The sequence below is a fragment of the Malania oleifera genome, chromosome 6 (genome assembly GCF_029873635.1).
Source record: "Malania oleifera isolate guangnan ecotype guangnan chromosome 6, ASM2987363v1, whole genome shotgun sequence".
Classification (NCBI taxonomy): Eukaryota; Viridiplantae; Streptophyta; class Magnoliopsida; order Santalales; family Ximeniaceae; genus Malania; species Malania oleifera.
Window position 1 is genome coordinate 82,195,884 of NC_080422.1, and position 13,226 is coordinate 82,209,109.

The window sequence follows — 13,226 nt, forward strand, 5'->3', positions numbered from 1 at the left end:
ACTCCTGTCAGTACCATAACCTACCCATTCCTACCCTTATCTAACTCAAACCTATACTCTGGTATTAATCCTCCAAAAGTTTGCAAGATCGTTATGCTCTGATACCAACTGTAATGCCTTGGACCCGCCACATGGCCCCAGAGTGTTATGAGACCAAACATATGTCTCTAATACCATTCACGCAACAGAATTAATTAAATAATCTCAAACAAAATGCCAGAGTTCTATATTTACATATGCAAACTATTGCCCTGGTAGTATGTCTAAAGGGGGGGGGGGGTGAATGGACTTTCTTCAGTGATGTGCTTACTTTCTACAATTACAGAAATCTGACCAAGTGCAAGTGCATAAAATTGTCGTGTAAAAGGAAATGTAGGAAATCACAATAACAATATAAATGAGATAAGAGAGAAGAAAAGCTTAACACATTGATATTTACGTGGTTCGGCACCCCGCCTACGTCCACGCCTTGAGACCAACTCAAGGATTCCCAAAATCCACTAAAATCCTCCTTCGGGCGGAGAAGCCAGTATACACCAGCTCACAAAGAGCTTCAACAAGGTGCTCACTTAGAGACACCCAAAAACAGCTCACAAAGAGCCTTTGTTTACAAAAAGGTAGATGAAGATTAAATGAAAGCTTGAATACTCCCTTGAGGTAGTTAAACCAATAAAATCCTTACTCAATGTCCTCTGTCAATAGAGTGAATACAAGACTAAGAGTAGCAAGAAGAGGGCAAGTGAGTTTGTGAGTAAACCCTAGAGATGACAACACCAATGAATGATCTTCTTTCAATATGATTTCTCTAGGTGTGAAGTAAATGCCATTTACTCCTATTTATACATTAAATGGGCGAGAGCAATGCAGGAGAGCCGTTGGGCATTTATAAATGTAAGACAAAATTCAAAAATAGCCGTTCGCAGCATTTAGTGTTCGTTGCTGCCCGACGTTTGTCGACGAAGCCCTGTGTTCGTCAACGAGCTCTTCAGCAATTTCGTCGACGAAGCCCTGTGTTCGTCGACGAGTTGCTGGTTTTGAATTCAGGTACCTCTCGATATATTTTCGTTGACGAGACCCTATGTTCATCGATGAGTCCTTCATGTAATTTGTCGACGACGCCCTGTGTTCGTCGACGAGTTGTGGATCTGAATTTAGATGCCCCTCGGTATCTTTTCGTCGACAAGAACCTTGTGTTCGTCGACGAAGTTGCTGCTAAACTCGTTGACGAAGCCCTGTGTTCGTCGATGAGATCCTCCTATTTAAATTTTTGTCCTTTTAAGTTTCTAAGAAGGTTCTTGTCTGTTTGGGGGTTTCTTTATATACTTTAAAATGACTTTACTAGTATTTTGTCGTGTGTGTGTGATACACCCCTTTCTTGCTCTTAGTATTGAGTTTCACTTTATGTACAAGATATTTACAAGATGATGTCTCTTTTATTTTACACATTTATTTTTCAGATGACTTTTGTACATTTGTTGTATTGTTCATGAATGCTTTGAGAGACTTGTGCTTCTGGTCATGACATGAGTTACTTTGACTGTTTGTTGGTTCAGATGCCATTCTGTATACCTGAAACATATCTTAGAGAAACGTTAGTGACCTTGAGAGTAGCTAATGGGTTGATAACATCAAAACATAGTAGAAATGAAAGACCTTTAACTATTTGGTCTAACAATCCATAAAGTACAATCCCATTCTTCATATTACATAACCAATACAAAATATATTAAACATAAAACTAAACATATATCTATTATGGTATCCACTCACAAAACTAACCCCGCCTTGGAGCTATCTAAGCTCGATCACCTGGAAGACCTGAAAAGATTAAATATTCGTCAGGGTAAGACACCTCTTAGTAAGGAAGAAATAAGTTATAACAGTGTGTGGCTGAAGTGTTTAATATATAATTACAAAATATACATACAATTGTATTTCACCACCAATTGCGGCCAAGAAAATGCATTCATAATCACACCATTGTCAACTTCTATGTCACCCAATCACATACACACATACATAATTATTTTTACTGATAATTCCCGAGAATAGGGAAGTCTACCAACCCATACAAGTGATTCCCTATGCTCTAGTGCTAACACCAGAGCACTCACCTTTTTCAGTAAGCTCTCGGGTTATGTATCTAGGTAAAATATTTGAGAATAGGTAAGGTCATCGATCCATATAAGTGGCTTCCCTCTGCTCTGGTACCCATAGATAATTACTAGAGCACTCGCCTTCCTCAACAAGCTCTCGAGCAGAGTATTCTACTTTACCATAAATACTTAAGTAATTAGGATAACAAGCAACCAATGCCAATCATTTCACAGAGTTCCACACATATACATATACCACAATCAATCCACATAGGATATACACGTTTTTCATTCTCACCCACACAGGGTCTATATCCATACAAAATGCAACGTCCACATAGGACTAGTCCACATAGGACTATCATGCATATAACATACATGTCAACACAGGACTAGTTCACATAGGACTATCAACCGCACAGGTTACGTGGTCCACACGGGACTATCATACATACAACATACATGTCTACACATGACTGGTCCACATAGGACTATCAACCACACATATTACACGGTTCACACAGGACTAATCAGCACACATATTACAACACAAACCACCCTGTTCATGGTAAATAGGTAAAACAAACTTCTCATACCACTGCCAATGTTTTACCCCCCAAATATAAATGCCCATATAACAACCTCCTCATACCATTGCCAACGTTATATGATCGTTATATTAGGTACGATATAACGACTTCCTCATACCACTGCCAATGTTATATCGCAATTTACATGAACCACAATACAAATTAATAACAAAACCAACCACTCAATCACATCACGCATCTACCACAGTACACATAATCAGGCAGTATCTACAACCATCCAGTATTTTCAACCAAGTAGAATTCACGGCCCAACCAGTATTCACAATCACACAATAAATCATAATTCATAGTACTCGCAACCATTTAATTATCAAAGTTGTTTTCATGCAACACAGTTTTTCCTAGTATAATATATAACCAAAAACAGTATTTTCAATACCTGCACTGCTTAGAAGATCGCTCGTCGACGAGAAAATCAAGTTTATTGACGAGCGCCTGCTTATTACCCTTTAAAATTTTTTTTCCCTTTCTTCTATTTCTTTTTTTTCCTTTTATTATCTTTATTATTATTTTAATTAGTTAAACTTTTTCGAATCGTTACAATATATGTTATTAAGGAGTAAAAATTGGCATGCTACTTCCTTACTTTAAGTAGTGGATGATACCTTCTTTTTGTTGGTCCACGTCTTTTCATTTTTTAATCTTACATAAGTTAATGCTGACTTTAATGCTAGGGTATCTTTTAGTTTATATCACAAAATATTTTTTCTCTTTAAATTAGTAGATGCTAATTAGATAAAAAACAAAATAATTAAGTTTGCTTATTAAAATATATTATCTACAATCTATAATAAAATTAATAGTATCATAAATAGAAAATAGTTTACAACACTTGCATATAAATATAAATATGTGTTGAACTAAAGTTGGTGGATTGAATTTTACATGATTAAAGGTAATATTCTGGAATATGAGCTATTGGTATTGAATTTGAATTTGTATAAATTTAAATAAAATTTTATATTGTGTTTTGTCTAATTTTGCATAACTTAAAATTTAAATTCTAAATATAAAAAAATTTAAATTTATGTTTGTATTAATTTAAAAAAATTAATATAATTTTATATTATATTTTATCTAAATTAACAAAATTAAATTCAGCCATTTAAAAAATAAGTAAATAATATTAAGAGAAAAGGCCAAAAAAAAAAAAAAAAAAAAAGTTCCCGGAAATGGTAGTAAATTAGTAATGTGATTTGCGCGTTAACCGTGTCCGAATTCGAACAGTTTCAACACTCCACGACCGGACAGCCCCCATTTTTCTCCTGCATCAAAATGGAGGGAAACCAAACCCATAAACCCTAAAAATGGGCATACTCTCTCCTCCTCCTCCTCCTCCTCCTCCTCCTCGTCCCACTGTCTGCAAAACATATACTTGTACTACGAACATTGGGTAACAGATTCTCACAAAATTTCCTCCTTTTTCTGTGTCCCTTTTCCCTTTTTCGGTTCCTCGGGTGCAGGGCTTGAGGCTTCCACTCTATTGGCCGATGGCGAGGCTTCTTCGGAACGCTTCTGCTCTCAAAGGCTCTCTACTAACAATGGAGGTTTGCTCTTTCTTTTTTTTTTTTAATTATTTTTTTTCTGTAAGCCCTTTTGATAGACTGTTTCGAGTTTTAAGCTATAACCCGCCTAGAATCGTTTATCCAGACAACCAATTTTTGTACATATAATTGTTTTTCTCTCTCCGGGGCCTGTTTGTTAGTTTCCTAGCTTGGAGTATTTTCTGTTAATAATCAGTGTTGTATGAGTGCAAGAGAAAGAAAGCGAATTAAGAGCAGTAAAGGGCTTGTTAAAAAATTATCTTCATTTTTTTTTTCCTTAAAACTTTGCGGGTGTTGATGTGTTCGTTTTGATGGACTGGCCATCCAAACAATCAATTTTGAAGCATATTTTGTTTTCCTCTCTCACGGCCTCTGTTTTTTAGCTTGGTATACGGTGCGTCTATAATCAATGTTGAATAAGTGAAAAGAAAGGAAATGAGTTAAGAAAAGTGAAGCGTTTGTCTCAAATTGTAATTTCCTGACAGCATTGTGGGCGTTGGTGTATTGTGTTTGTTAGGTTAGTCTAACCAACATTAAGATTGCTTTATGGAAGAGTGCTTATTTGATGGATTTTTTATTTAGTGCACAGTGAAAATTGAAAATGAAGTTTTAAATCTGATTTGTTTCCAATCTTTTTATTCTCTGCAGGGTTATAGGACAGGGATATTGGGGGCATCCTCCAAGTTTTGCTACTTTTCTTCTAAAGGTGCTAAAAATTTCTGGACATGTTATTTGATTTAGCCATTTAGTAAATGCTTAGCTTGTTCAACCAAAACATATTGCGAGCTTATTTTGCTGCATTGGTTTGAACTCTCCTATTGATTTCTGCACCTTCTTCTATTTAGAGAACTTTTCCCCTTTCAAGAGTTGGCTTTGGACACTATTTGTGACAATGGCCATAACCATTAAAGTGATTACTTAAATTTTATGTTCATTCACTTAAAAGTGCTAGGTAAGTTCCTGTATTTTTCTTTTTATAATATAATGATATATATATTTGAAATTTGAATTTGTTCAGCATTTGTTGTTATTTTTTTGTCGGGAAAAATATTGCTCCACATTTTGTTATTACAGGATCTATTATAAAGCTTTGAGTTAAAGCTGCATTTAATATCTGCATTATTGCTTGGAGGCCCATACACATGTAAACTAAAATACACATTGGTGAATGCATTGAACTAAACCAATTCACAGATGTATATTTTGTTGTGTTCCCCTTCTAGATTTGTTAATTTGCTGTGCTTATGTCAATGCAATACCAATTTACATCTACTTGGGTCAGCTGGATAGGCAGGTGTAGCTTTGTATATGGTGAGGGCCTGTTCTGGAAAACACATTTCATTTTCCATTTTCAGATAACTACAGAATTGCCACCTTGTTTTCTGGTTTTCCAATTCTTCTATATATGAAAACTGTAAAACAACAAAAGAAATATTTTTCAACTTTCTAAATGAACGTTGCAAAAATGGAATACAAGGTGGATTTTTTGTAATTATTTAGAAGACTGGATGTGGAAAATCTTAAGCTGTGGTCAATTAGGATAATGAAGTGTAATGGCAATACATTTCTTAGGCAATCTCCAGATCGAAACTTTATATTTCCTTCTTAAACCCCATTTCAAAATTTTTAGATTATTGTAGACATGCAGCATAGATTATTTTTCCTGAGTACAAATAATAAGAATAGTAAAATATTAAACAAGTGACATGGATAAAGTTCATTTTGTTTCTTTTTATGAGCTAATATCAATGTCAGATTTTATCTTTCTGAAGGCAGACGGAAGTCTAAGTCCGATGAAAGTGACTCTAATGAAGAGAAAATGTCCAAGAAAGAGCTGGCCCTACATCATGCCTTGGATCAAATTATTACGTCATTTGGCAAGGGATCTATCATGTGGCTTGGCCGGTCTGTCTCTCCTAGGAATGTTCCAGTGGTTTCTACAGGATCTTTTGCTTTGGATTTGGCACTGGGAATTGGTGGACTTCCAAAGGTATCTGGCAATATGTGGAGCTAATGCTATTATTTCTCATCCATGCAGTAAATTTCCTTGCAGCTAGCTATATTATGTGGAATATTAAAACAAGTGAAACACGTGTGTAATACACATCACAGTAAAGACGTGGGATATGGATATGGCATTCTTTTTTCTTGGGCGTACAGGCTCTATGAAAGACTTGGCACGAATATATTTCTAAGATACTTAGAATTTGTCCATTATAAACTTTTTTATTCCATTTTTATATTATATTCTATATAACTGGAAGCCTATTTGAGAGTTCTTCATTTTGAAGAGCAGTAATGGATGAGATTGTTAGTTATTGATGTTTATGTTGGCTGCTATTGAAAATTCTTTACCTTGTGTTTGCAGGGACGTGTTGTGGAGATATATGGTCCTGAGGCTTCTGGGAAGACAACTCTTGCTCTACATGTAATTGCTGAAGCACAGAAGCAAGGAGGTTACTCCTAGCAATTCTTAAAATTTGTTGCCCTCAGCTCTCCCTTTCTCTCTCTCTCTCTCTCTCTCTCTCTGGCATTGATACACGATATGTAGGATAAAAGACTGCATTCATAGCTAACAGCATTGTTGTATATCTTTGTTAAAGTATTAGTTTAATTTTTATCTTGTACTTCTTTAATGAAAATTTCTTTTTTCATGTTTTGGAAGGAACTTTTTGACACACACACACACACACACACACACATTTTTAATCTTTTAAAGTGAATATATTTGAGCTGGTTAGTTGCATGCTATCATTGGCTAGAGCATATATGGAATGGCCATTTTGTTTGTCCCATGCCATTCCCTACAAATCTTCTCTTTCTTTTTTTGAATTGCAGCCAATTGTTAGTAAAACTAGTTAGGTTACCCACTTCTCAGTATCTGAGTTCATTGGATGCCACTGAGCTCAATGAATATATTTTAGTATAAGAAAAAGGTATAACTTATCCAATGAATATTATTTTTTTAAATTGTTGATAAACACCAAAAGTTCAATTTTTATTATTTTTTCTTGATTCCTTACCTTAAACAGTGTAATGTTGATTTTTTTAATTAATATTTCTTGACTCATTTTTTAATTAATATTTCTTGACTCATTCTCTTTTCATTTGTTTAGGGACAACATACACATGAAATATGTTTTTTTCACTGTCCAAATTTAATTGTATTTTGTTATTTTTCTTGTTCACATATCAATATATGCATGTCATTTAGAATTTATCTGCAAAATTTGTACCAAATTTTACAATTTGATTCTCAATTCCCAAAATTGGGATTTCAATTCACAATTTGAATTTCGATTTGACAACCATGGTTAAGACAATTTTATGTGAAAATGATATAATTGTAGATGATAAAAAGTCTTAGAAAAATTGGTAATATTATTTTTCTCTTTTCAACATTTCAAGGACACTCCAGGCCTATGGGATTGTTGTTTTAATACCTAAATGTTGGGCTTTGTGGAGTCTAGTTGCGTTCGATCTGGATGATGATCTGACCTTTCTTTAATGAGAGATTTATATCTTAAGACTTAATCCATGAAGCGAAGGCTTGGGCCGAAAAATTTTTGGGCCCGTTATCTAGCCCATTGCTGTGCGCAGGATATAAAATCGCCGTTACGAGAGAGCGAGAGAGAGAGTATTGTACTGCCGCACTCTTTATATTTTCTTCTTGATAATAGTGAAATCCCTGCAACTCCGTTGATGTAGGAAAAATTGCCAAACCACTTAAATATTGTCTTTTGTGTGTGATTGATTTTTCTTTGGCGTGAATTCTTTCTCTATTTTGTTTCTCACAGGTTTCGGGAATTTGTTGTTAATTCCCAACACTAAACTTTATGCAAAAGGGATATTATGACATGAACAAAGCATTAATTTGTTTTTGAAGATTTGAGTGAGGTTTGGCTAGCTGGGCTTTAATATTTGCTGTAGAAATAAAAAAATTTGAAAAATTTTAATCACCATTTTATCCTCATAATCTACCTAAACCTAGGGAACATCCAATGCTCAGATCATGGAAGCTCTCAAAGTTCAAAAGATGGAATAGTTATGGGAGGGTTTTGGAAGGGGAATGGACTACTATCATAGTGTATTCCAGGACTTGCTAAGCTTTAGGATGAACTGAAAGTAATTGAAAAGAAACTTTGGAGGGGCAAGGTTGTAATATTGATGATAAAATCTTAGAAACATTATTGTTTAACAAGGGTTGGTTCAAGTTTTCTTAAATGCACTCTTGAAAAATCACTTTTCTGAGCATCTTATGCTTGGAAAATGGATTACTGTTTCATGGAGTATTTCTGTTTGGTTCATTCATCAGATTAATTAGATTACTCAGATTATAAGATTATGGTGTTTGGCTTAACATGTGTATTATAATGTTATTTTAATAAGACTGCTAGAATTGCCCTAAATCTGTAGTGATACTAATGTTATATATATTCTTGTAATGTGCATTTGTATATAATAATATTACACATCAACAACCTTAGAAAATTAACATTAACAATTACCTAATTGTAATAAATTATAATTCTAATTATTATTATATTATTAGTCATAATCAAAATACTAATATTGGATAATCATAATAATACTAGTGAGCAAGAAGGGACGATTGTTGTCCAAGAGCAATGAAATGAGCATTTCTTTTTCAAGAAATTGGATGGTAATCCAAGGTTAACTAAAGGAGAAGCAGGTTTTGAATATTCATATTTCAAGGGCATCTGGCATTCACAGGAGCTCAAGGCAAAAAAATCTGCCACCAACTACAACCATGTGATGGCCTATAATCAAGATTACCAACTCCCTTGCCCCAAAAAATATTGTTTTTGTTTCTTCTCATTTCTCACATGTTACCTCTTTGGATTGTTGTTTATTTTGCACCATGTATGTTTTTTAAGGATATTTAGATACTTGTTTCATCTTTTCCCTTAAAATGCAGGTTGTTGTGTTTTTGTTGATGCTGAGCATGCTCTTGATCCAGCATTGGCAGAGGCTATTGGGGTAAATACTGGAAATTTGCTTCTCTCACAACCTGATTGTGGTGAACAAGCTCTTAGTCTTGTGGACACTCTTATCCGAAGTGGTTCCGTTGATGTGGTGGTGGTGGATAGCGTAAGTCAAGCACTTTGTTGGGTCAAAATTTCATTGCACGGTGAAGAATTTCCTTTTAATCATGACGGTTATTGCTATTAGAATGTGTTGGATGTATTGATGACGTGTTTCTTCCAACATCTTTTGTGAAACTGATCTTTTTCGCATCAGATTTTTAACACTGTTATCATCTTGGTAGGATATCTTGACAGGAACACTTCCTTTTCTGCAAAGTGATCATATGCAGCTTATGCACACCTTGTGATGTGTGTAGATCAGATGGTTTATTATATCTGATTTTGGTCTATTTTCTAATGCAGATTCTTAATTTTGATTCTGTTTGATGGTTAAAAATTCTCTATTTTTAATGGCAGGTAGCTGCCCTTGTGCCTAAAAGTGAATTGGATGGTGAGATGGGTGATGCTCACATGGCTATGCAGGCTAGACTGATGAGCCAGGCTCTTCGCAAGTTGAGCCACTCTTTATCTCTATCACAAACTATTTTGATCTTTATAAACCAGGTATTAGCCCAACTATTTTGATTCTATCATTGATACACATTGGGATTGACTAGTTTTCATCTGTCTGATCTGCATTTTGGTAGCCTCAATTTGAAATTTAATTTTTTGAACCTTTTTTTTTTTTTGTGTTAACTCTATATTTTATTAGAGTCATTTGAACAAGTTTTTGGGAGTTTTGGAACATTCTGTTAGCATCAAGGAGCCCATGGGTGGGCTTGATACACATGGATGAACACCAACTTGATTCAAAAGTTTAAGTCTATTGGGTCTTGAGCCAAACCATATATATAAGCACCCATTATCCACTCCATTTTTCTAATGTGGGGCAAACTCACAAGTGGAATTGTCAACAATCTCCCCCTCACTTGTGAGTTCAAATGCTTCACCTTGAACGGAAACCGTCTCCCTTATGGGAGTAACCCCAATTCCCCAACAGTTGCTCAAGTGGGCCTTACCACTGGCGCCTTACGTGCCTCGGATTGCATTCCACGTGTTTCCGAACCAATCCTACCTCCTATGTCTTGACCCTATTCGGATCATCTCAGGCCTAGACTGTTAGCACGTCAGGAAAATTAACTTCACATCTTGACTTTTTATGATGTCGCTTGCCCAAAGTTACGAATCGTCGGCTCTGATACCACTTGTTAGCACCAAGGAGCCCATGGATGGGCTTAATATACATGGATGGACACCAATTTGACCCAAAAGTTTAAGCCTATTGGGTCTTGGGTCAAACCATGTATATAAGCATCCATCATCCACTCAATTTTTCTAATGTGAGACAAACTCACATGTGGAATTCTCAACACATTCTCCATTTAAATTTAATTAAAGCCTTTTATTTTGAAGTCAGCTAGTCAATAAAAGCTTATATTTAGGAATTGCTAGATTTTATTGGGATTATTATGTAATTTTAATTTTCTAGAGAGTCAAGCTAGGGATTTAATTTTTTCAGTTTTTTTAGGTATTAATTTTAGAATTATGTACTAGTTAGATGTTTATTTTCTATTTTAGTCATGGATGCACATACAAGAGTACTGCTATCAGAGATGGAAGGGGACTTGATTTGGAAATTCAGAGTTGAATTGAAATTGAAATTGAAATTTAAGTGGTATCCCCTGTTGTAGACATTTTTCTATGTTATTTCTTTCTCCTGTGATCGTTCATACTCGGAGTTGCAAAGCTAAGTCTTCAACTAGTCCTACTTACACTGTAATTTAGCCAACTGCTTTCAAGCTTGCATTATATGTAAGATCTCTTATGCTGGATGTAGTGAAAATGATGTTTTATTTCATCATGGTCCAACTGATATGATATTCAAAATTATTACCTCATTGTGTGAAACTGCGAACCGGGTGGTCAGAAAGCCTGTGTATATGAGCAGCCATTTGATTTGATTTTTTCTTGTTTGCCAATGTGTGATATGATTTTGATTACTGAAGTTTGTCTTTTTATAAAGAATTTTGGTTATTCTTCCGTTCTGTTGAAACTTGTGGATATACATTCAGAATTTCCTTATAGATCCCATTTAAATTTAGGTAAGGGCAAAGCTTTCTACTTTCGGATTTGGTGGGCCTACTGAAGTTACTTGTGGTGGTAATGCCTTGAAGTTTTATGCTTCAGTGCGCCTAAATATCAAGAGAATAGGGCTTGTCAAGAAAGGAGATGAGGTATAAATTTCTTCTATTTGATTTTTTGTTAGTTTCCACCTGTCTTTCGAAGAAGCGGTTTGGGATTATTGTAATTTGCATCATCTACATTCCTAATCTGAGAGTAATTTGAACCTCTTTTGATGTTGCCCTTATACTATATCTTAATTATATTTTGGCAAAGCTTTGTTACACAGAGCTACTTGACAGAGAGCTGAGAACTTAGATTTTAATGTGTTTAATGACAGTTGATCATATTTTAGTGGGTTCAGAGATAACTTTTGGTGCTGTTTCTACTGTAATTTGATGGCACTTCATCAGATTTTGGTGGTTCGAGGTATAACTTCTGGTGGTGTTTTGTTCTGCAGACCCTTGGAAGTCAAGTTATTGTGAAGATTGTGAAGAACAAGCACGCCCCTCCATTTAAAACTGCACAATTTGAGCTTGAATTTGGCAAGGGGATATGTCGTGAATCAGAGATCATTGAGTTGGCTCTTAAACACAAGTTTATCAATAAGGTGGGAGGTGCAATTTACAGTCTAAATGATCAGAGCTTCCGAGGCAAGGATGCTATCAAAGATTACCTGCATGGGAATGAAAGTGCCCTGGAAGAACTTATGAGGAAGCTCAGAGAGAAGCTACTGGGTGGCAAGACAGACGAGGAAAGGGAATTAGAAGCAGGTCCTGCAGTTGGAGATGCAGAAGAGGTGATTGTATCGCCTGATGCAACAGATGAAGAAGCAGTAGCTGCAATTGAGGCATGAGTGCACAAAATGACCTTAATATGTGGTTGATATCCATCTGTTCTGACACAAATTTTCCTAGATGATGGGTTTCGATGCAGTTGACTTCCTAGTCAGATTGTGCATCCATGGGCTATTTTAATGGGTCCAAATTGATGGAGGCATCAGATGGGACTATGTGCTCGCTTTCTGCATGGAAGTCTTGTGGCAAATCCCAAATTAGAGCTGGGTAATTATATTTAGCGCGATCACATGTGTTTTGGGGTGTATACTGGATGAAAATTTTGTGGATTTTAGGAGGATCAATTTAGGAAAAAGGGGTCCTTGTTCAATTTTCTGAAGATAATTTCTACTGCTGATTATAATATGATAAGCTGTGTTTTGTATGTTAATGAGATACATTCATGTATATCTATCCTAATTTGTTGAAAGACTAAGCACTGGACTGCAGTAAAAATCAAAGAAAATGTGTTCAGATGTATTGATGGTCTTTAAATTTTTAGGTTGAATATCCATGCGATCCTATGAATATGATGAACAGTGACAAACTATTAATGTAGAGAAGTTATTCATGCAAAAAATTAGGTTACTCTATCCAATTAGGAAAGAAACAGAGGAATATTTTTTTATAAAATCTAAGAATTTGTTTTTGGTTTTTTCCAAAGTCTTAAAAATTTTTTGTTTTATGAATTTATAAATTTTTTTCATGTTATGCCATTAGTGATGATAACAAATGGACGTAAAAAGTTTTGACTCTGTTTAAATGCTATATGTGAGGCTCTATTTTGAATTTTAAAAGTGTATTTGTACTGTTACAAAATATTAGGCAGTGGAAGGGAAGGGAAAAGAAAGGGTGTGGAGTGGGGGATGAATTTAGTAATATTATATTTATTTTGGCAATTTTGTGTTTGAGAAAAATAAGTTCAAGATTTGCACTTTCTTTTAATATTTTCTTAATGGTACCATCTAAG

At 35.0% G+C, this 13,226-nt stretch overlaps 1 protein-coding gene across 1 annotated transcript; it reads left to right on the forward strand.

Moving 5' to 3' along the window:
• Positions 1 to 3,918: 3,918 nt before the first annotated feature.
• Positions 3,919 to 12,736, forward strand: LOC131158297 (DNA repair protein recA homolog 3, mitochondrial). The gene is made up of 8 exons (XM_058113064.1): positions 3,919 to 4,254; positions 4,900 to 4,957; positions 6,024 to 6,241; positions 6,620 to 6,707; positions 9,191 to 9,363; positions 9,717 to 9,863; positions 11,402 to 11,533; positions 11,881 to 12,736. The coding sequence occupies exons 1-8, from the start codon at positions 4,198 to 4,200 to the stop codon at positions 12,274 to 12,276; spliced, it is 1,269 nt and encodes a 422-aa protein (XP_057969047.1). The 5' UTR covers positions 3,919 to 4,197; the 3' UTR covers positions 12,277 to 12,736.
• Positions 12,737 to 13,226: the final 490 nt, after the last annotated feature.